Raw genomic sequence first — 23,748 nt, 5'->3', positions numbered from 1 at the left:
TTTCACAAAACAACAAATTAAGGTATCACATTTTTATACAGTTGACCTCATATCATAAAAATATGAACTGTTACATTGTGGAACGTAAATTAAATTAGAGTGAGAATTCATACAGTAGTTACAATTACATCATATACCAAAATTACTTTACATTTATAAGGAACAAACAAGAAAGAATCAAGTAACTTTGAAAACTATCTATTACCTTAGGTGAACGGTGCTTCGACTTGTTAGCTGTGTTTGCAGTTAGACTACCTCTGTATCCAGGTTTGTCCCCCTTTGGAGGCATGTATAGCTTTTTCCTTTCTCTATTTTGGTCAAGATTTATAACAAGAAAAACATATCAAGTCCCTTGCATTAGGAAGAGGCAAGAAATAGTAGAGTCCACAACCTTTGTAGCACCACTCAGGCTGTGAACTAGGATACAACTCCAAGCAAAATAGGTCATCTACACCTTGCTCACAATTTAACCTTCGTGAATCAGATCCTTGGATACCAGTGCAATCCTTTGTTTAGCACTATCAGATCGGAAATTGTCACTTTTGAATCCAAACTGCAAATGAACAAGTCCAAGAGAACATTTAATAAAATGAGATACTCATGAGCCTAAACTAGTGCAAATGCCAAATCTTTGTCCTCGTGGTATGACCACCCAAGGGAGTAATTACCTCACTTGGACTATCAGGTGGGAACCACCTAAGCAGCACACCAAGATGAACTACACCAGGTATAAGCTTGAAAAGCAATGGCGTAGTCACCTGCCAAAAGATTTGTCATAATTCACTAGAAAGCAGAACTAAGGGCAGACTGTGCATAGAAAATAATTTGTTCTTTATATGCAATCACGGAGATGCTTTCATTTAAGAGGGTACTTCTATTTTGATCTATATCTTGCCTGCACGTGCTTCCACTGGCACACGAAACACTGATAGGGGAAGGAGTGTGTTTGTGCATGTTTCTTGCAAAAACCGAAGTTCTATTTTTTTAATACAGTATTCATAAAAATTTCCAAAAATAATTTTCTGAGAAAATCTGAAAAAAAAACTTTTTGAATTTGAAGAAGTGCTAGTAGCTATTCACACATATTCGTCTGCTCAAAAATCTTTTTAGAAGTTAAAACTATTCAAACACATTTTCAACTTACACAAGCTTCTTTTTAAAGTTTTTTTGAAAAATTTAGTCCAAATGGCTCCTAAGTTATTTTAAATGGCTATAAAAGGATGCATGGAGTATCCTGGCAAAATGTTAATTTCCCCTAGCTAAATGCACCTTGGATGTATAAGCATTATCTCTCTGTAATTGGTACTGAGAGACTGAAAATAAGCCTTCACCAATAACAAGTAACTCAATCTCCAAACATAGAAGTAAATAATAATAAGTGAAAGAAAAGAGAGGACATGTGTTCTATATGGGTCTTAATAGTCAAAAATAACGATATTGTGAGAAATATATGAGAAATATCATTGAATTGTGTATCTAAATTTTACATTGAGACCTTATTTATAGACACTACATTGGAACCCTTTTCCGACTAGGACTCCTATTCTTATTCCTATTTCTATTTTTATTCCTATTCCTATTCTAAGTAGTAAATACTTATTTCTATTCCAACACTCCCCCTCAAGTTGGTGCATACAAATCATATGTACCTAGCTTGTTACAAATGTAATTAATACGAGGACTATGAGGGACTTGGTGAAGATATCTGCAAGTTGATCATTTGACTTCACGAATTTTGTAACAATATCTCCTGAGAGTATTTTTTCTCCGACAAAGTGACTTGGTCCTTTCATGAAACACTGGATTTGATGTGATATGAAGAGCCACTTGATTATCACAACGAGTTCCATCTGATCAATTTTGCCAAATTTTAGTTCTCCCGGTATCTGTTTGATCCAAACTAGCTCACAAGTTGTTGTCGCCACTGATCGATGTTCTGATTCCGCACTAGATCGAGCAACCACATTCTATTTCTTACTCTTCCAGACCACCATATTACCTCCTACTAAAACACAATATCCGAATGTCGAATGTCTGTCAGAGGGTGATCCTGCCCAATCAGCATCTATATATCCAATGATATGCTCATGACCTTGATCCTCAAAGAGTAGTCCTTTCCCAGGAGCTGACTTTATATATCGCAGAATACGAACCACTGCTTTCCAATGACTTTGACAAGGGGAAGTCATAAAATGACTTACAACACTCACAGGAAAAGAGATGTCAGGTCTAGTCACTGTGAGATAATTCAACTTTCCAACGAGCCGTCTATACCTTTCAGGATTACTAAGTGGCTCCCCCTGTCCTGGAAGGAGTTTAACATTGGGATCCATAGGAGTGTTAATAGGTCTACATCCATCACTCCTGTCTCCTCAAGAATGTCTAAGGCAGACTTGCGTTGGGAAGCAACTATACTTGAACTAGATTGAGCAACCTCAATGCCTAGAAAATACTTCAATCTGCCAAGGTCTTTAGTCTGGAAATGCTTAAAGAGATGTTGCTTCAAATCAGTGATACCATCTTAATCATTACTGGTGATAACAATATCATCAACGTAAACAACCAAATAGATACATCGACTTTGTGCAGAATGCCGATAAAACACCGAGTGATCAGCTCCACTACGAGTCATGCCAAACTATAGAAATACTATGCTGAACTTCCCAGACCAAGCTCGAGGAGATTGTTTCAGACCATAGAGTGACCTACGCAATCGACATACAAGGCTACTAGACTCCCCCTGAGCAACAAAACCAGGTGGTTGCTCCATATAGACTTCTTCCTCAAGATGACCATGTAGAAAAGCATTTTTAATGTCCAACTGATAAAGAGGCCAATAACGAACGACAACCATAGATAGAATAAGGCAGACAGATGTTATTTTAGCCACAGGAGCGAAAGTGTCGATATAATCTAGCCCAAATATCTGAGTATACCATTGGCAACAAGGCGAGCGTTAAGCCGATCAACCTGACCGTCTGGGCAAATTTTGACCGCATAACCCAACGACAACCAACCATAGATTTACCTGCAGGAAGGGAGACAAGCTCCCAAGTACCACTTTTATGCAAAGTAGACATCTCATCAACCATAGCCTGTCTCCATCCAAAATGAGAAAGTGTCTCACCTGTAGTTTTAGGGATGGAAATAGAGGACAAAGACGACACAAAGGCATAATGGGGGTGATGATAGACGATGATAACTTTAGAAGGTATAATGTGGATTAGTATTTCAAGTGGATCGTATACCTTTTTGAAGTGCAAGTGGTTGGCTAGGAGGAGTCAAGTCCGCAGTAGGAGCAGGGTTCTGGCACATGACATGAATCATCTGGGACTAGGGCTAGACGTGGACGGCGAAGATAAGTTAGTAGTGGTGGCCCTACAACCGGAGATGTAGAAGTAACTGTAGATTCTTCAAAGGTTGGCACAGGTAAAACTTGAGGTATGGGTAAGACCACAGATACACAAGGATGATCAGAAGATGTATAATAAGGCTAAGACACAATATGTAACATCAGCAGACATAATGTATCGATGAAGATCATGTGAATAACAACGATATCCTTTTTGAACCCTAGAGTAACCAAGAAAGACACATTTGAGGGCACGAGGAACTAATCTATCTTTCCCTGGGGCTAAATTATGAACAAAGCATGTGCTCCCAAAGACACGAGGGGGGATAGGATAGAGATGTGACTTAGAAACAATATGGAATGTCGAACTTGATTTTGAATAGAAGAAGAGGGCATTCTGTTAATTAAATAACAAGATGAAAGGACTGCATCGCCCCAAAAACGCAGCGGAACATGGGATTCAATGAGGAGAGCGCGAGCAGTCTCTATGAGATACCAATTCTTTCTTTCTGCGGCACCATTTTGTTGAGAAGTGTATGGACAAGATGTTTGGTGAATAATTCCGTGGCGAGACATAAATTCCTGAAACTGGGATGACAAGTATTCTAAGGCATTATCACTACGGAAAGTACGAATGAAAACACCAAACTGATTTTGTATTTCAGCAAAGAAACCTTTGAATATAGAAAATTACTCAGAACAATCTTTCATTAAGAAAACCTAAGTACATCTCGAATAATCATCAATAAAACTAACAAAATAACGAAATCCTAAGGTGGAACTGACTCTACTAGGACCCCAGATATCAGAATGAACTAATGAAAAAATAGACTTTGAACGACCCTCAGAACTATGTGAAAATGTAGCACGAATCTGTTTCCTAAGTTGACACAACTCACAATCTAATGTGGATAAACTAAACAAACTAGGGACCAACTTTTGCAGTTTGGATAGACTTGGATGTCCCAAACGTTTGTGAATTAGATCTGGGAATCTGTAACGGAGCATGCTGTTAGAGAATTAGAAGAGGTAAGATAGTAAAGGCGTTGTGATTCATGCCCTGTTCCAATCATCTGTCCTGTATTGCGGTCCTGAATGAGAATAAAATCATCAAAAAAAGTTATGGTACGATATAGGAATTTCGTCAAACGACTAACCGATGCTATATTAAAAGGAGAACCAGGGACATAAAGAACGGAGTCTAGGGTGACAGAAGATACGGGTTTGGCTTTTCCAATCCCTTTTGGTTTTGTTTGGATCCTATTGGCTAAAGTAATAGCCAAAAGAGATTGTGAATAAACAATATCAGACAAAAGTGATTTATTACCAGATATATGATCAGAAGCCCCCGAGTCTATGACCCATGATCTAAGAGTGTTAAACTGTGACACACAAGTAAAAAAATTACCCGCTACAGAAACATGCGGTTGTGCAACCAAAGCTACTTGTGGAGACGTTTGTTTATTTGCACGATACCGAAGGAACTCTATATTCCTTTAGAACAACAGGATCATAACTGGGTGGTGGACCATGCAAAATATAACATGTAACGAGTGTGTCCAGGTTTATGACAATGACTACACCTGGATCGAGGTTTTCCAAAACATTCTCTCCCTCGTCTATTCTCCATAGACTGGTATGTACGCCGAAAACTGTCGAAAGTGCTACACTAGTCTGAAAATATTGGAAGCTGCCCACAATGCCCTGAAACTTCTGATTTCGCCTGAATCTTGCCGGAAACGGCCCGAAAAATCACCGAAACCCTAATTCCGGTGATCGAATCTAGTTAGAACCAGTATGAGCTGGGTCGGCATGGACGACCCAACTGTCGAAAAAGTTCTCAAAAAAATATGGTCAGAAAAGCCCTCACGCGCCGGCGCGTGAGCCAGATCTCGCCGGAATCTACCACATTTGATCGGTGCGTGAGAGCGCATGCGGTGGCGTTTTCCGGTGGTTCTAGCTGGGGTTTGGTCATGGAAGATTTCCGAGCCTCGTGGTGATGTTGGTTTTCGCGCAACACCCACAGAAAAAAATTTGATAAAATCAGTCCCAATCGTCACCGGAAATTGGCAGATATATGGTGACTTGTTTGTTCTCACCAATGCTCTGATACCATGTGAAAAATATATGAGAAAATATTATTGAATAGTGTATCTAAATTTTACATTGAGACCCTATTTATAGACACTACATTGGAACCCTTTTCCGACTAGGATTCCTATTTCTATTCCTATTTCTATTCTTATTCCTATTCCTATTCTAAGTAGTAAATACTTATAAATACTTATTTCTATTCTAACAGATATAATTTTAAAATGAATAAGATTTGCAGGATCATTCAGAACTGAGACCCCTGAAGGTAATTAAAAAAGAAAGTTAGTAGCTCATACCAGACTGAGAGCTGTTGTCCCTAGAAGCAGCAGGTACAATTTACCCTGAAAGTTGTAATTGCACATTCATCCATCAAACTAATGAATTCTTATCAAATAGAAGCGCTAGGGAAGAGATAGGCAGGCTGAAATGATTTAATGCAATGTGAGTTCCGTTTTTATCCTTTAGGAACTTTTAGAAGTGGGATAAGCAACTAGAAAATCCTGTCACATAGAGAACAGTAGTACCAATTACCTCAACTAGATGAAGATTAGAAGCGCGACTGAGCAACACAAAAGCAAATTCTCCTATTTGTGCTAAAGACATTCCAACCTACAAAATGTCAATCTCCCTTTGTTAACAAAAGTTAGTTACTTACACACAAAAAGCTAAAATTCAACACAGAAGTGGAGCCATACTAGCAGTGAAGTTTTGTTGTTGTAGCCAAAGGCCTTAACAACTGCAGAAGTCACAACAGTTTTCACAATGACCACTAATATCACTGATGCAAGTAGGATATCAACATGGTTCCAGAGGAAATGAACATGGATGAGCATCCCAATACTGGCAAGAAAAAGAGCAGCAAAGAAGTTGCGTATGGGTTCAACCTGCATCAAAAGAAACCTTAACCAAATGTATCCAGCAGAAAAAGGCAGAAACAGTTAAGTCTTCTCTCTGAACCAGATTGTAAACCAAATGTATCAAGCAGAGAAAGGAAGAAACAGTACAAGTCTTATCTCTGCACTAAATTTAAGACAATGAGTCACTTTTTCTCTAGAGTACACCAATTACTTCCACACACACCAGAACTTTTACTTCTGTTAGATGAATACACACCAAACCTTTTACTCAAACCGAAAAGCTTAATCTTTAGATCATTACATGAATAAGCAGAAATCCCCATTTTGGGTTACTTACCAACAAAACACATTCAAAAAGCTCAGAAACAGTCAGGCCATAAAAAGGGATATACTATGGACTCAGAATACAGATTGCATTGCAAATTAGACGATAACAGTTGTGTCCCTAATGTCTCTTTATTTGTCAAAAGAAAAGCAATTATAGTAATCTCATTACTTTCTTAATGCAATTTCCATAACAAGGAAGATGAGAATCATTCTTAATCCCATTGATTGTCCAAAACATGAATAAATGATATTATAACTAGTGAACTTATTAAGATCAGTCCTATTTCACCTCCAAAAGAACTACAATTGGTTATAAACTATGCATATGGATACAATCTTTTTGTAGTTTGATTCGTAAATGAAGTGAATCAAATTCTTACTCCACAATGACCTTTACTTATACCAACATCAAATAAACAGAAGGAAAAATGAAACAAACTGTTTTTTAAAAATGGTGCAACAAAAAGGGTTTAAAATAAAATATTGATTACAATGTCTCTCAATATTTTTCTTAAACATAGGAGGGCTTTAAATAGCCAACTTACAACTAGTTTAACATTGTAACCAATCTTCAGAAACTGAATATTTCTCTATTGAGAATGTCTCGGGATATATAGGGGTGGCAAACGGTTGTATTGGATTGGATTTGCATGGGTTGAATATGTTTGAGAAGAAATGGTTTGAATCACAATCCATCCAAATATAATATGGGCAAATATGGATTTGGTCAAATATCGTCTGGGCAAAATGGTTCTAACCCATTTAAACAAATTTGTTTCAAAAACATAAATGTACCCCTCCCCACATACCCCCCCCCCCCGGCACCTTTCACCAACCTACCCCTAATTTTTTTTATTTTTCAAAAATAAAAAAATTGCTTTTGCAAAAGTAAAAAAAATTTACCCCCCCTCCTTCCACCAACCTACCCCTAATTTTTTTTATTTTTCAAAAACAAAAGAAAATCTGTTTTTTCAAGAAAAAAAAAACTTTTACCCCCTCCCCCTAGATTCCATCAACCTACCCCTGATTTTTTCTTATTTTTCAAAAACAAAAAAATATCTATTTTTTCAAAAAAAAAAAATTACCTCCCCTCTCCATCTTTCCACCAACCTACTCCTAATTTTCTTTTGTTTTTCAAATACAAAAATAAAATAATATTGATTTTCAATTAAGTTTGAAAGTGAAAGTGAAAATAAGTGATCTAATATGGATCGAATAGATAGCCATATTTAACCCATTTTGACCACCATATTTATAGAGACTCTTAAAATAGTTTGAAACCCATATTTAACCAATTAAAATATGAGTGATCCAAACCATTAAATATGAACAAAATGGACTTATTTTACTAATATGAGTTCAAATTGCCACCCCTAGAGATATAGTAGAACTAAAATAGCTAGTTGCATTATCTCTTGAATATATCTTTTGCAGAAATTCAGTTTATTAACAACTAACTTTTAAGATTTTAAATTATTTTTGTTAGCGTCCTCCGTGAATTGAATTTAGAAGTTAGTTTTTTCTTGCTTTGTTATTTCAATTTGCATATAAGTTAGTAGCCTATTTTTCTATCTTTAAGTGAATTAGAGCTACATTATGTCTCTGAGTTACTGATAAAATAATTTTGTTGGACAGCATTACAGTATTTTTCTCTCATTATTTTGCTGTGTTATATCCCTAATTATTTTGCTAAAAGACCATCAATTGATATCTAAAACTATTTTCTTGAGGGACCTGCAAGTGAGAGGTGGATTCCGACAATAGTTTTTCCCAAAGATCTCCTTTTGATGGTGAAAATTATCAACTTTGGCCAGTACGAATGGAGACTTATCTTGAGGCTTTAGATCTTTGGGGGTCGTGGAAGAGGATTATGACATTTTTCCGCTGCTCAATAATCCCATTGTGGTCAGATCAAAAGCCACAAACAACTCAATAATCCCTGTGTCTCAGATCAAAAGCCACAAGAATTTTTTATTTTTTTTTAAAAAAGCAACTTTATTTGTTGGTGTCTGCAACAATTTTCCCGAGAATTATGGCTCTCAATTCAGCAAAAGAAAATTTTGGGATTATAAGAAGCAAGAATACACAAGAGAGAAAACATGTTAGGCATGAAGTGTTGAATTTAATAAGGGAAATTCGTCATTTCAAATTCCAAAAGATGAAGGAATCTGAGACCATCAAAGAGTACTCGAACCAACTTCTTGTCATTGTTACAAGGTAAGAGTGCTTAACACTATATTTAAAGATTCAAGAATTGTTAAAAAAATTCATGTTACAATGCTGAAAGATATGAATTCCATAACTACCTTGGAAAACACAAGATCTTTCCAAGATTACCTTGACAAAATTGCTAACTGCATTGAAGGCACAAGAACCAAGAAGGCTTATGAGGCAAGATGGTATGGTTGAAGGAGCTTTAGCAGTCAAACACAAGACTCAAAACAAGGTTTTACTTGAAGGAAAAACTACCCACCTTGTCTGCATTATGGAGAAAAAAGGTTATTCTCCATTTATATAATAAATTTTAGAAGAGGCCAGACGCACAGTGCAAAATCTGCAACCAGTTTGGTCATGAAGTTGTGATTTGCAAAAGCAAATCTCAAAAATATGAAGCAAATGCCCAAGTTGTCAATGAAGGAGAAGACCACTTATGTGTGGCTATATACTTCTCAACCAAGAAATGTGATTTTTGGATGTTTGACAGAGGATGTACGAACCACATGACATATGACAAATCTTTTTTAAGATTTCATGTTTATTCAAAATAGAAAAATCATAAAATCAGAATCAGAAATGATGACTATTCCTGCAAAGGGAAAGAGACCGTTGCAATCAAAACAAGTTCAGGTATAAAAATAATTTCAGATGTTCTCTAGGTGCCTAATATTGATCAAAATTTGTTGCGTGTTGGCCAGCTAATGGAAAAATGATTTAAATTGTCGTTTGAATACAAGTTTAGTCAAATCTGTTAAATTTTACAAGTTGAAATGAGAGGAAGAAATTTCTTATTCAATCCAACAGAAGATGAACACAAGTCTTGCAAGACCAAATATGAACTAACAGATTTATTCACGAGGTCAATTCCATCCATGATACAAGGAGTGTTGAAAATGTCACAAAATATTGTAGAAATAAAACAACTAGCTGCATTATCTCTAAAACATTTCTTTTGCAAAAATTCAGTTTATCAGTTGCTAACTTTTAGGATTTCAAATTATTTTTATTAGAGTCCATTGTGGCTTGAATTTAGGAGTGAGTTTCCTCTTTCTTTGTTATTTGAATTTGCAGATAAGTTAGCACCATATTTTTCTAGTTTTTAGTTAGAAACTGAAGCTGTAAGTGTATGTCTCTGTGTATTTTTTTTTTTAGTTCTTTTTGACAACATTGCAATTTTTTTCCCTCTAAGCCTTTCCCGGTTATTTTGCTAATTCCTTTGTTTAAAAACCAACACTATCCCCTCCGATTTCAATTAAATTATTATCGACTATGCTTGGAATTATTTAGCAAGTAGAACAAATAAAGCTTTGGACAAAGAGCAGCATTTGAAGATTGTTTATGATCAACCTGAAATCAGGGTATACACAGATCAAACATCTTGGACACTGAAGAAAAATATAGTTCTCGGAAAGTAGAAATAAGAATCAAATCTTCACTAGGCATGGTTGAAGTATATCTTTGTATCAGTAGTTCAATAGCAGGCAAATACACATCCTCAACAACAATATAAAACGTATTCAAATATCAGATAGGCTTCTTATCTTGTATCCTAATGCTCATTGATTCCATGATTCCTTCTTGTCCTTGTGTTTGTAATGTAAAAACAAAAATCATAATGAAGTCTTACTTGTTCAAGAGTATGTTGGGCAAGATCAGTTGTTGAAATCATCACTCCAGCAGCAAATGAACCCAACTCTAAGCTTAGACCAAGCTTATCGCTACACTGAAATTGTACAAACAATAGCAAAAAAACATTAATTGATAAGAAAACAAGAAAAAAACAGTTCTTAGCATGCACCAAAAGAACCAAATCCAGCATGCACCTTTTTTGAGAAAAAAACTCAAGAACTAAAATTATATGCACTATATAGTGAACACATTAATATAGCAGAGATTGGTAAAGTTGATGAAGAAATTGGAACAGAAGACTTTAAAAGGCAGGCCATGCATGGACAAGCTGTTCTGAGCTCTTCTTGACTGCAGCACAGTTGAGGAGCTGTTTGTGAAGAGCTAGAGAATTTTGAACTGGGAATATCTTGGCAATATGAACATATCCTTGTGAAGAGCATTCTAACAAGGTTTCAATTCAAAAATGATAAGAACAAGCAAATCTAACATTGCAGCACCTTGAGGAGGTCATAACAAACATTTACTCCAATTTCGAAAGTGCTAGTCCTGAATCTTTCTACCAGGGGATGTAGAGAGAGGTTGGGTCAGCACTCAGCAGGAATTGATGCATAACCAGAAAGAACAGAAAAGATAATCCAAATGCATATTTTATTATACAAGTATAAAGGCTGAGATATAGAAGAATAACCAACCCAAGCTACAAGGAGGCAAAATGCCACTGAAGCCAATTGATACAGTTCATTAGTCTGCGAAATAAAGGACATAATTAGAATTCTCAGAGAAATTGTAAATACCACTGACCGTCATGCCCACAATTAGTCATGAAGAACTCAAGAAAACTGATGAACAATGTTCATGGAGGCTGGAGCTGTTTCAGTCCAGCCTAATTATTGGGTCAAGCAGTACAATAAAATGTGCGACTATATAAATGGACCAAGCATGCAATAAATGCACCGCTGTACTTTGTAGAGTAAGGTCTTAACTGATACTCTACGCTCTACAGTAGAACACACCTATAAATAAGTGTTTGGCATATTTTTGTGAGACTTCAATTTAAAATTCTCTCCAATTATTGCTCTCCCAACAGATCTCAGAAGGTGCTATTGCCTAACAGAGGAACTTCTTTAGAGTCAGGAAGTTCATACCTGTGATGACAAGCTTATCATCAGCTTCAGGAACCATGGAACACACTTCCGTGATAATATTGACAAAATAGCCAAAAATGAGAGCAACATGACCAACCTGGCTGATAGATGAATCAGTATAATGCAATAAATAAGTAGGATTGGAGCAAAATTAACATCAGGCAAGAGTTTCAAACAATTTAAAGCACCAAAATTCCAGAAGTACTAGCCTAGCATCTATTTTTCTAAATCCCACATTCCCCAATCCCCAGAAGTTTCATTATGGAGGACAAACAATACAGTGGTACACCAGTATCAGTATTCTAATTATATATGCTATGTAATAGGCCAGTAGCAGTAAGTTCAGTATATGACGACTACATAATAGAGCCAACAACCATAATATGATATAATGGAGTTACATTGGTGTTACTACAATACCATAAAGAACTGAGGCATGTTGAAACTGACGTTTCTGCTGAAACGCAACCATTAAAAGAAGAAATGCAAAATTTAGTTGCAAAAAGAAATTTTCCTAAGCCATTCCATTTGAAGTAAATTTCTCCTTCAGAAGGATACCGAAAAGGTGCTCTTTACACGAGACCAATCAATAAGTATGGCATACTTGCAAATTCTCCATGCCAAACATTTAAAGGTTGTTCTTTATTTCTCAACTAACAACAGTCTAAAAGCACTGTCTCTGAGCAAAAGAATGAAAGTTATTTCACAACTAACAACAGTCTAAAAGCACTGTCTCTGAGCAAAAGAATGAGAGTACCAAAGTTACAGAATCTGGCACCAAATAAACAGAAATACCGAAGTCTTGATCTCATTTTGATAGCTCTGCCAAATATTTAAACTATATCAGCTGTATCAGAAGATAGGATTTAAATGCAAAGAATCATTAAGAAGGTAAAATATTACTATATGGCTCTCAAGAATCAATCCTAAGCTCCCTTACTGCCCATCCAAGAAAAAACTTGGGGAATTTAGGTGAAATTTTGCTACAATCATGTAGCGGTTCTTTATGATTTACGTTCTCATAGCCCATAGGTACTCATTTTCCGTGTTCATCGTAATAATCTCATTTCTCTATGCCTTTAACATTTAACCAATAAAAAATGGTTCCTATACAAACTCTGTTAGGGAATATGTCCATCAACCCTCCACCCATCAAATTTAACTTCCATTAAATTCTTTTAGAAGACCCTCGTGAAAATATATTTTCTTCAATAAGCTCATCCGCTGCAAAGAGAGTTCTCGCTTATACAATATACTAATGGGTTGCTAGAATCTGAAATAAGTTTTTCCATGCACGTCCATCTAATCATGAGATGGACGAATGGAGCTTCCTTGCCTTGCAAATTAGGAAGTATTGGCAGACACTACATGTTCACAATTGATACAATCACTGGTCATCCACCTTTCACTTTGCATAATTTAGTTGGACCTCTGTATTCAACATACTTTCTAGGCCTTATATGTCTATCTCGAGATAATAATGCATAAGTTTGTAGAAGGCATTTTTTCCTTTTTCAATTTGATGGTAAAGATGCATTTATTTAGGTTGATCACTTAGGAACCTTTATTTGATATGAGTCTTCACGTTTATATCGAGCATACATCATGGTCTTCCACTTTGGAGCTAGTCAATTCTCATGAGCCTCTCAAGAAACTTCAGATCCAGAGGACAATCGACCCTCCCTCCTCAAGTGACATAATGAAAGGTTGTTACCATATTCTAGGGGACAAATTAAACTCCTAAGAAGTTAAATCAAAATTCAGAACTAATGAGCATGTTGTTGAGTAATATGGACCTGCCAACAACATCCTAGATGGGAAAGTTATTGATAAAAGTATTCAATTGTCAAGTTGCTAAAATCTACCAAACTGAACAGATGGCTCTAGGCAACGCTGAATATGAATGCATGCATAGACATACAAGACAACTTAATAGCATAGAACTAACAGTTCTCATACAGTAATGAGCTCTGAAAAGAGGTGATTTGCAGGATTGATTAGCTTCAAACATAATAAAACCAATTTTCTTTTATCCTTATAATTATCTATCTATAGTTCTCATGAGACTGTCTAAGTTATGTTCGAGGACACTCTTTTCCTTTCACTTAGAAGATTCTAAAGAGAAAGAGCAAACAGAAACCAACTAACTCTTACAAATATAGCTGACCAGCACCAAAGCTTGTACAGAGAGGGAATAGAAAGTGCTCGAAGTGAGGTAAACAAACTTACGACTTTGTCATGGATATTAACCCTTGCAGAACATTGGAAGTGCCTCCCAGGATTGGAAGCAAAGCAAACAGAAGACCTACAGCACAATCCTGCAAGAACAAGAAAGTACCTGGAATTAGTCAACCACGTTCCTGTTCTTTGAGCCAAGGAAGAGTATGAAGTTAACTATGACCCGTTCTTATGTGATGAAATCTTATGGGAGAAAAATTAATAGCTCCACTGAACTCCAGTAGTTTGATGTTTAGCGAGTGTTAATTCTTGTGATGATGAAATAGTGGTGAGACTATTTTTCTTCTGTAACTTGAACTGGCCATGTGCCATTTAGACATCTTTTCAGTAAAATAATATTCAACTAGAACTTCCAAATAGTAGATATCAATCATGCGCTGAATAAAAACTCAAAGAGGTCTCAATCTGTGAGATCTTGCAAACGGTAAAGAAAGAAGATGTGCAGGAGATGAATGAGAAGACAAAGCACCTGCAAAATAAGGGTGCCAATTGTAACCTGGCCGTGAAGTGCATTTGTACTATTCTTTTCCATCAAAAACTTCAACACCTATGGAAAGGAAAAAGGTCAGTTACCATCAGAGACTCCAGAGTCCACAATACCCTAAAGGAGATAGAATGGATGTGGACAAGCTTACCACAGCTGTAGAAGACATTGAGAGAAATGCTCCAACAAATACACCCTCTGAAGGTTTACCGCCACACAACTACAAAATCATCAAGTTGCACAAGTTTATATTGCTACAAACGGGGAAAAACTTTTGGCAAAACAGTAAACATAAAAGATGAGATATAGTACTGGGGTCTGGAGCAAATTTCTTCTATCTTACAACATGTACAAGTGTCAAAATAATTAAGAAGCATGTGCCAGTCACATAAGCGTATACATCTTAATGCTCAATAATTTATTCAGCTGACCTACTATGCATAAAATGAGGTAAAGAAGAAAACTTCTCCATTTTAATTGACTGTATTGGATACATTTTCTGTTACTAAAATACAGAATGCAATTTAAATTTCACTAATTCTGTTATAAAACAAAATTAAATTAAAATAACCGACAGACTTCACCCTCGTAAGATAAATACAGCATTAGAGTCTAATGAGTTGTACCAATTCATTCAGTTTTTTCAAAATTGTCACATTCATTTTAGAGGCTGAAACTATATTGCAAGCTATTGTGTTCGAGAAACGGTTTATTTCACATAAGATGCATGAGTGATGTGCCCGCTAGTGATTTCACAACTTGTTGATCAAATGCACTAAGTTGCACATGAAATGCATTCCCAGCATGGAAACATCGCAATCAAAGCATATGCTTATTGATCATGTGACAATGTGTAGTTCACAGGCTTAAAGGAAGTTCGTCTGAAGACTAACATTGTTATGAGGTAATGCTGGACCTCAAAGGTCCAACATACTGCAAGATGTGTACTTACAAAAAGTTAAACAAGATCTAAAAGGTGAAAGTAGAATACAGAGAGGACAAAAGGGAGAACGTTGTTTGAGAGGATTTATCGCACTGGCCCTATGTTAAATGGGAACAAGGAAGACCTAAAATCACATCGAAGGAAGTTATCTCAAAACACTACAATCACTCAAAATCCCGGCAGACTTAGCAAAAAAAACAAAACATGACAGAAGTAATAAGTCCACATATGCAATAGCGGCAAATTGGGACCAAGACTTGGTCATGTCATAGATTTACATAAGGTTCAATGTTTCCTAGAGTCTCCTTAGTTTCTTTAGAGATATGAATGTCACTAAAAAATATAGAGAGCAGTTAGCGTAGAACCCCAAGTATTGAAATGAAATGGTAAATGGAGAAAAAAGGATAGTAAGGATTTAAATAGCTGGCAAGCTAGATGGGGATTACGGCATAGCTTCTTGTTGTTGATGATAAAAAAGGATTAATGGAAGATCAAAGAAGCACAAGGAGATAACAAATCAACCCATATCCCACACCCTCTCTACTCAGGCATCAAACTGCACAGTCCTTCCGGTACAACACATGTTAAACACTATGTTTACTAATAAGATTACCCAGTAACTGGGATCAATGCGTAGCAATAAAGTGACCACTAGAATAATAAGAAATGATGCACCCATAGTCACATAAAAAGCTGACTACATAAAACAAGTTTAGACCTACCGAGGCTGTAATTCCACATAGACATATAAAAAGAAGAACTTGAAGTAAGCCTCCAAGAACTGCAACAGCTCGAACAATACGGAGCTAGATAATACACAAAAATCAGAGTCAACCCACAGTTTATATAACATAAATCAATAATGGTTGCACTGTTTTATCAAGAAAATGAAAATCCAATTTGTAATGTTCTTTCTATTTAGCAAACCTTTGTGGTTGAGAACTCCAGCCCCAAAGCAAAAAGAAGAAAAATTACGCCGAACTGAGCCACTGTCTCAACCTATAAGCAGAGACAGGTTGAAATTGACATAAAACTTGATAAATGAATTAAAAGCTAAGAAGAAAGCTACACTAAGTTGATTACTGCAGGTAACTTTCATTAATTCAGTTGCATAACATCATTGATATTGTTCTTAATGCAACTACAAAAACCACCAATCTGAAAAGTTCTTTAGAAATTGCAAGTCTCTATCATTTTCCAATTTTCAATCATTTTGAATCCATATGATCTGATTAAGCTAACAAAATCGAGATGCTCACTTAAGCAGGCCCAAACTAGTGAAAGCAGTTTTTTTTCACATTTATATTAGGAAAAGAAGAAACAAATAATAAGATCCTTTTTGTCAAAGCTACATACTTGCACCATTTCACTGACAACATTAAAACCTCCAGGTCCAACAACAGATCCTGCTAGTAAGTATCCAGTTATAACCTGAGAAATATAAATTAAGAATTATAAATTTGAATACCTTGCAACTACAAAAGAAGAACAACTATTGTGCACTTTAAAATGAAGAAATATTGGTCATTTTGTTTATCAGTAATGAAGAAAAACTTAGTAAAGATAGTGAGCTGACCGGCTGACCCGCACAAGCAAAGGCAATTCCACCACATGTTGCAGAAACAATGACCACTACTAGATCTGATATCAACCTACGTATTACACATGTCAAGCAACAGCGAGCCATACAAATGCTTGTCATCGTCCATACGAATGTAGAAAGCTTACCTCAAGTCTAACTGTAATACTGGATACTTGGACTTGAAATTAGATATGATAAAGACATTGTCCTGAATAAATAAATTATCAAGTATTACATTCCAAGTATATGGATCTTCATTTTCAAAAATAAAAACCATCAATCAACTCATGTACAGAATCAAGAAAAACTAAAAGCTTACCTTCCTATCTATTAATGTTGGAGTTTCTTCTGCTCCATGGTCATTATCAAGTTTAAAAACATGATGAAGCTGAAAAGATCTACAGAGTAATTGTACAAAATATAAAAAACATGAATCAAGAAGGAGATGAATACTGTCGGAAAGTTAATTTGTGAAAATGTACGAAGTATATACTTGTCCTCTTTCTTTGTGTCATTTTTCTTGGGCTTAACTCTGGCCACAGTCTCCAACACCGCCTGAAAAGAAAGGGATAAAACATTGAAGCGACACATATTCAAACAGCTAAAAGCGGGAAAGGAGTATCAGTACAAGTGGTATAATAGTTATGAAATAGAAACACCAATCAGAATGTCAGTCATGGTATAATCACAATTCAAATATATATCGGCATATTATTAGCCACTAGGTGAACTAGAAATACGAGACAAGTTTAAAACCAGTAACAAACCTCAGCAGAACAAACAGAAGAATGAAACTTATATACCTGAGAGTAAACAATGGAAAAGACACCATTCAATTGTTACAAATTGTAAGATAAGTAATTAGTTTTATTCCTCAGAACCAGCTGGGGACTAATAGATATAAGTGATGAAGAATAAAAGAAAGGCCAACTCCCAAATACTCACCAGTTACTAGTGGAGTTTTTGTGTTCTTTCATTTGTTGAGACATTATGATGTTTTACTTACTTATCATGTTTAAATCTACTCCCTTGTCATTGGAAATTCTTCAACCTTCCTTTTTGATGACTTTGGTGTCCCATGACCTGGGGTGTATTTACGCATCCAAGCACCATATTTTACCCATAATTTAGCTATGTTCTAAGTATAAACTCACATATATCCATGTGTTTTCTGTATAACTGTTGTGATGTGCTAATACATATGATTAGATCGATTTCAGGCTAAAAAAAGCAAGGATTGACCCAAAAGATGAATTACAACTCAAAGCAACGCGTCCAGGACTAAACTGCAGCCAAGACAGGCTGAAGAAGGTGGTTTTCGACGCAGGGCATGCACCTCACGTTAGCCTCCGCATTGCGCCTGACTGAAACAAGATTCAGCATCTGAAAGTTCTTGCGATGGACATGCAACAAACTGAAAAGAAGACGGAGTTTGCAATGGACCTCGCAGCGTAGGCCTCCTACTCCGCAGTGGGGTCTGCACCGCATATCTATATTATGCGGAACCAGAGTTGGCAAATTCAAAGCAACATCAACTGGAATTAGGATTTTCATTCCACTTCTATAAATACATCACAAGGACAATGTAATTAACGTTCCGCATTATCAATAGAAAATAGGTTTCATTATTCTTTGCTACGAACTACTCCATAATTTCTTAGTTTTAGTTATTGCTTTCTTAGAAGATTAATGTGGAAAGAACAAGATACTCTTGCAAAAGATATGCATTAATCAAAGGTTTATTTTTTCATGTTAATGTTCTTTAGATATTACAATTTGCTTTTATCATTTGCAACTAGCTATGAGTAGCTAAAACTCATAACTAGGGCTATGGAATCTAGAGTAGGAATAAGGATAATAGATTCTTCACACTAAAATCTTTGCAGGGATTCTTTCATAATGATTATCTTTTTAATGGTTGCAAATATTAAAGACTCGCATATATTCTGACTTTCTTGACAAAAAAAGTTAAGATTAGGAAAAAGGATCATTAATAGGGATTTAGAGCTACGAACTCTCATCTGATAGCTTAAGCTAAAGATAGAATAGCTAACCTGGTATTATGATGAACAATTAATTCAACACTCAAGTGCCGAAAGGACTTAAGGTGAAATTCTTCTAATCCATCGAAAGACTTTAGAAGATTAATGGACTCGTCAGTTTTGCACAATGAATACACCTGAGTGAGTTGGTAGTGAATGTTGTCTCTTTTAATTCCGATATCTAGAAACAATAACTCTAGTTTGTCTTCAATTCGATATAAACAACGTAGTTAATTTAGTTAAAAAATCACCATTTAAAACCCCATATAAAATAGTAGCCATTAGATTGGATTCCAATAGCAAATTGCAAGTTTTTTCACCACACACGTGGGATACGATCTTAACCTAGTTGGATTACTATATTTTGACAGCTACTGCTTTATTCCCATTTGAGGATGTAAATTGGCAGGCATCACCCACCGAATAGCTCATTCTCTCACCAGTATACCGAATAACTCTACCACAAAAGTTGAGTATATTAGAACAAGTCACCTTCTTTAACGTAATAATTACACATAGCAATTCAAATGGAACTTATAACAATCGCATTATAGAATATAATTCACTAAGAAGAGGTGGAGAGATAATGTAAGATGTGCACACCTGCTGCTCGGCCACACTATTACTGAAGCTGCCCGCATCATTAACTGCCAATTAAATAGGAAAAATATATGCTCAATCAGTTAGTAGCTGCTCATTTTCTATTTTCCAACCTTCCAAAATTACATCTGATAACTACAAAAGCAGATCTTCATAGATATTATTTATTTTACTCTATATAGCAATTAATGGAACTATATACCAGGTCGGATTAATCCGAAAGCAGAAAATGAAAGATTTACAACCTCAAGTAGAAGTCATATAAATTCTTCAGTTTAGGGGATTATTGATTTATTATAAAACAGAGTTTTAACGCATATCTCCAGTTGCCAATTCAACAGTGACAATTTGTAAATTGCTCTGAGCAAAAGATGAAACAAAGTTATGTGAAGTGTGAAAAATTCAGATCTAGAACACAAACCTTCATCCTTATCATTTTCAGTAAACTCTTTTTCAAGTGCTCGATCGATCATATCAGCAAAACTATCCTCTTTAGGTTTACTCCGAGGTCCACTGCTGAATTCAGTCCCTTTACGAGTTCCATTACTTCCTCCACTAAGCAGCTGATCTAATTCAGGAAGCGCAAATGCGAACGCCAAAGCTAAACAGAGCAGCAATAGTGTAATTGCTGAAATAGTAGAGAACTTCAGAAATAAGGATTGCAACCGGGAGGATGATCTCCTCCGAGTCGTCATTGCACGGCGCCTGCGACGGCAACAACGCCGTCGGAAAGCAGTGGATTAAGTGTAGTGTTTGGGTGTCGGTTTGTCAGTTTCTACAACAACAAACTGTATTCGGTTGCAGAAATATAAGTTGGTTGATAGTACTACACACTGTACACTGTTTCTTTTTTATATATATAAAACACACACTGACACACCATACTGTGTGTTGAAATGCGAGAGAAGAGGGACATTGATTCAATGGAGGATAATTAAGTCAAAAAGTAACCATGGTTAGATTTTAACTGGACAATTGAATTGCTAGACAAAAATGAAAGATGATTATTTAAGGGCTTATTGAATTGAGTATGATTAAGACGGTTGGGGGATGTTTTCACGTGACCATGTGCAGGATGTAGAGCCCCTCAAATTTATAAACCAAGATACTATTTAGACAACTCAACTTTGATTTATTTGAAGAAGTATAGAAAAAATCATTAAAATATGTTGTAAATTATTAATTTTATTTTAAATTATTAATAGCTTAAAAAATATATCACTAAACTTAAAACTTGTTTGATATTACTGTTAAAAATTACTTATTTTTAAAAGTATTTTTTCCAAATATTTTTTTAAAAATAATTTTTTTTTCAAGAAAAAAAATGTAATTTCTATTTGAAGTGATTTTGATGAAAGGATTGTGTTTGGCTTACTTTTAGAAAAAACTATTTTTGAGAGTCAAGTGACAAAGAAAAATAAGTATCAATGCATTTTTAATATTAAAATTATTTTAAATATTTATCATAAAATTTAATAAATTAAAATATTCATATTTAGATTTTAAATTAATATTATATGTAAATGAATAAAAATAAATTAAATATTGATATAATATTAACATGATGATTTAAATATAATAAGATACATCAAGCAAAAGAAATTAAAAATAACTTACAAATCGTATCACTACATACGAAAAACTTATCACAAAAAATAAATTAATATAGGACATATATTGATAATTATGTAAATGTGACACATATATTTTGGTTTTGAAATAAATATTTTTCTACAGCTACTTAATAAGCAGAAATTTCTAGTACAGTTAATTCCATTTAAAAAGTAGTTTTATTGATTTGTCATATATCCTATTTTTTCAAAATAAATATTTTTACTCGAAATAAGCGTTTTTGAATTTCCAATAGTAAAGACAACAGACTCTCATAGATCATTGCATTATGATTTACTTGTAATGTCTCGTAAGTCGAACTAACTAAGATTAAGTTAAGAAACCAAGAATAATCAATTTTGGGAATAAGGAAATCTGGAAAATTTCTAGCTTTCAAAAGTGAGTTTTGGTCATTTTCAAACGATCATAACTTCCAGCTAAGGAGGAGTTTGGATGAGTTCATTATGTGATTGGAATGCCCTTAGGAAGATATTTCCAATGCCGCAAAGTTTGTGAAAATTCGATGTCGTATGAGGAAGATATGTCTTTCAGAAGTTGAGTTGTTGAGCTGAGGAAAATCCAATACGGATTTTAGTAAGAGTAAAGTTGTCTTTTCACCCTTCCTAATTCGTTTTTAGGTTATATTAGGGGTAAAACCAAGTCATAAATCAGTTCTAGAAAAACAAAGAAACGCTTAGGATTGGGAGAAAAGGGAAAAGAAGAGGAAGATCAAGAATTATCCAAGAACGCCAAGATCGTTGCATGAATTTCATCGGGAGTGATCCATATCAAGGTATGTGAGATCATTCGATTTTAGGTTCTTTCACCCACACCCCCAATTTGATTCAATACAACAAATTAGAGTTTATTTGAATGAAAATCTTGAAGTTTTTTTATGAAAAGTTGTGAAGTTCTTGTTGGTTGAATTGTAGTTGATCTCTAGTAGGTTAGATTCATGTTTTCGGATTGTTTTCGGATTGTTTTCGGGTCCAATCTATTGGGTATTGTGTATATTAATGATTCTAAGTGTTTGGGGAAAGATCCATGGAAGTTTGGGAGGTTTAGATTTGAAAATCGGAGAAGAAAAGTCAGAAGACCCGTCTGACAGGCCCTGGGGCGCCGCGTCTATTAGAGCGCCTCAAGACAGACTCTGTCTGTCAGGCCCTGGCGCGCCGCGTCAGCCAAAGCACCTGAGGACGGTGTCTGTCCTTCAGGTTCTGGTGCTCCGCGCCTCTCAGAGCGCCACGTTCCCATTCTTTCCTTATCTTTCTGTACTAGTTCCTAAGTGATGTACCTATCATTCCTAGTTTATTCCAACACATAAAGTACATCTAATTATAATGAAATCATCCATAAACATGAGATTATGATCCTTGAATCCATAATCCAATTCAAGGAAAATTAAGATCAAAGTCAAGAGAGTTAAAGTCAAGTCTAAAAGTTAAGAAGCAAGTCAAAGTAAGTTCCTAAAGCATTAAAGAGTTTTAAACAAACGTTTTAACTTTGTTTTAAGGTTCAAGTAAAAAGTTGCGTTAAATTCTCAAATGCTAAAAGGGAACTAAATATTCCTTAAGAGTAGAGCCGTCAATATGGGTGTAATACCTCAAAAATGACTTAGGTGAAGCTATAGCCTAACATGTTTGTCATGAGGGTCTAAGGTTCTAAAATGGTCTACAATGTGGTATTGAGGCAATGTCTAGAGTTTTAGGTGATTTGGAAGTAAAACGTCAAGGGACGACCAAGATGTTCGACGACTAAGTCACCTATGTACCTCATGTGTGGTTATATGCCTAAATGTGTGTTTCATGAGCTTATGAGGTTTTAACATGAGTTATTATAGTGTCTATAGGCAGTGTGTCAAATTTCATGAGGTTTGGAGGTCAAACGTCCAAGAACGTCTATGATGTTTGAAAGGTTTGCCTTGAAACAACCTTGTGTGTTTTGGCATGTTTCGTCGAGCTTTACGTTTTTGTTTTGGATGAAATTGGTGTGGTAGGTCCTAAAATTGTATACGAACATATTCAAGTTTGAAACGTCTGAGCAATCATCCCCAAGGACCATCTAATGGTCCTTGAGGAAGGACCCTTCATTTGAGCCAAGACTGCCCAAAACAGTCCCAAACGATAGAGGCAGTAGACGGATCGTGGGCCAGTCAACACCTCGTCGATGGGTGTCGTGGTTCAGGACTTAGGCGTGGGAGAAGTACAAGCTAAGGACCAGCCTCATTCCCAAATCACGGACCAACAGAACAGTCCCTTGGTTGGGAAACGACCAGTCGTTTGCAACCATATGTGAGGGCTAGTTCCTGCGCAGCTTACTGTTAATTCTAGGGGTGAAGTTGTAAATTCACCCCACGTTCAAATATAGAAAGAGGTTACATAGGGGTACTTTGGGTATTAACACTTAGGAGAATTCACTCTTAAAAATCAAAATCAAAATCCCTTAGAAATTCTAGAACTCCATTGAAACCAAAACTCAAGGAAGAGCTTGGATTGGAGATTTGAGTGGTGATTCTTCATCAAATTGGTGGATCAGCATCAATAAGGTATGTTTTTTGATCCTTGAAACTCTATTCATCAAGGAGTTAATCTTCAAAGTGATTTTCAAAGAGTTCTTAAAAGATGATT

The 23,748-nt window shown here is 35.6% G+C and overlaps 1 protein-coding gene across 2 annotated transcripts; it reads right to left on the bottom strand.

The window, feature by feature from the left end:
- LOC101261643 (K(+) efflux antiporter 4) lies at positions 1-20,492 on the bottom strand. 2 transcript variants are annotated; one of them, XM_004245059.5, is made up of 20 exons: positions 19,932-20,492; positions 19,514-19,557; positions 17,362-17,423; positions 17,188-17,266; positions 17,015-17,076; positions 16,863-16,938; positions 16,643-16,717; positions 16,214-16,285; positions 16,009-16,092; positions 14,495-14,563; positions 14,329-14,406; positions 13,851-13,939; positions 11,622-11,718; positions 11,169-11,222; positions 10,475-10,570; positions 6,142-6,330; positions 5,978-6,055; positions 5,743-5,787; positions 669-758; positions 1-553 (listed from the first exon to the last, which is right to left on the bottom strand). In XM_004245059.5, the coding sequence occupies exons 1-20, from the start codon at positions 20,203-20,205 to the stop codon at positions 467-469; spliced, it is 1,800 nt and encodes a 599-aa protein (XP_004245107.1). In that variant the 5' UTR covers positions 20,206-20,492; the 3' UTR covers positions 1-466. The 2 variants fall into 2 exon arrangements, with proteins under 2 accessions (XP_004245107.1, XP_025888070.1); XM_026032285.2 differs by lacking the exon at positions 669-758.
- Between the last annotated feature and the right edge of the window lie 3,256 nt (positions 20,493-23,748).

This window comes from Solanum lycopersicum, chromosome 8, assembly GCF_036512215.1.
Source record: "Solanum lycopersicum chromosome 8, SLM_r2.1".
Taxonomy (NCBI): Eukaryota; Viridiplantae; Streptophyta; class Magnoliopsida; order Solanales; family Solanaceae; genus Solanum; species Solanum lycopersicum.
This window is presented reverse-complemented; position numbering and strand designations above follow the sequence as displayed.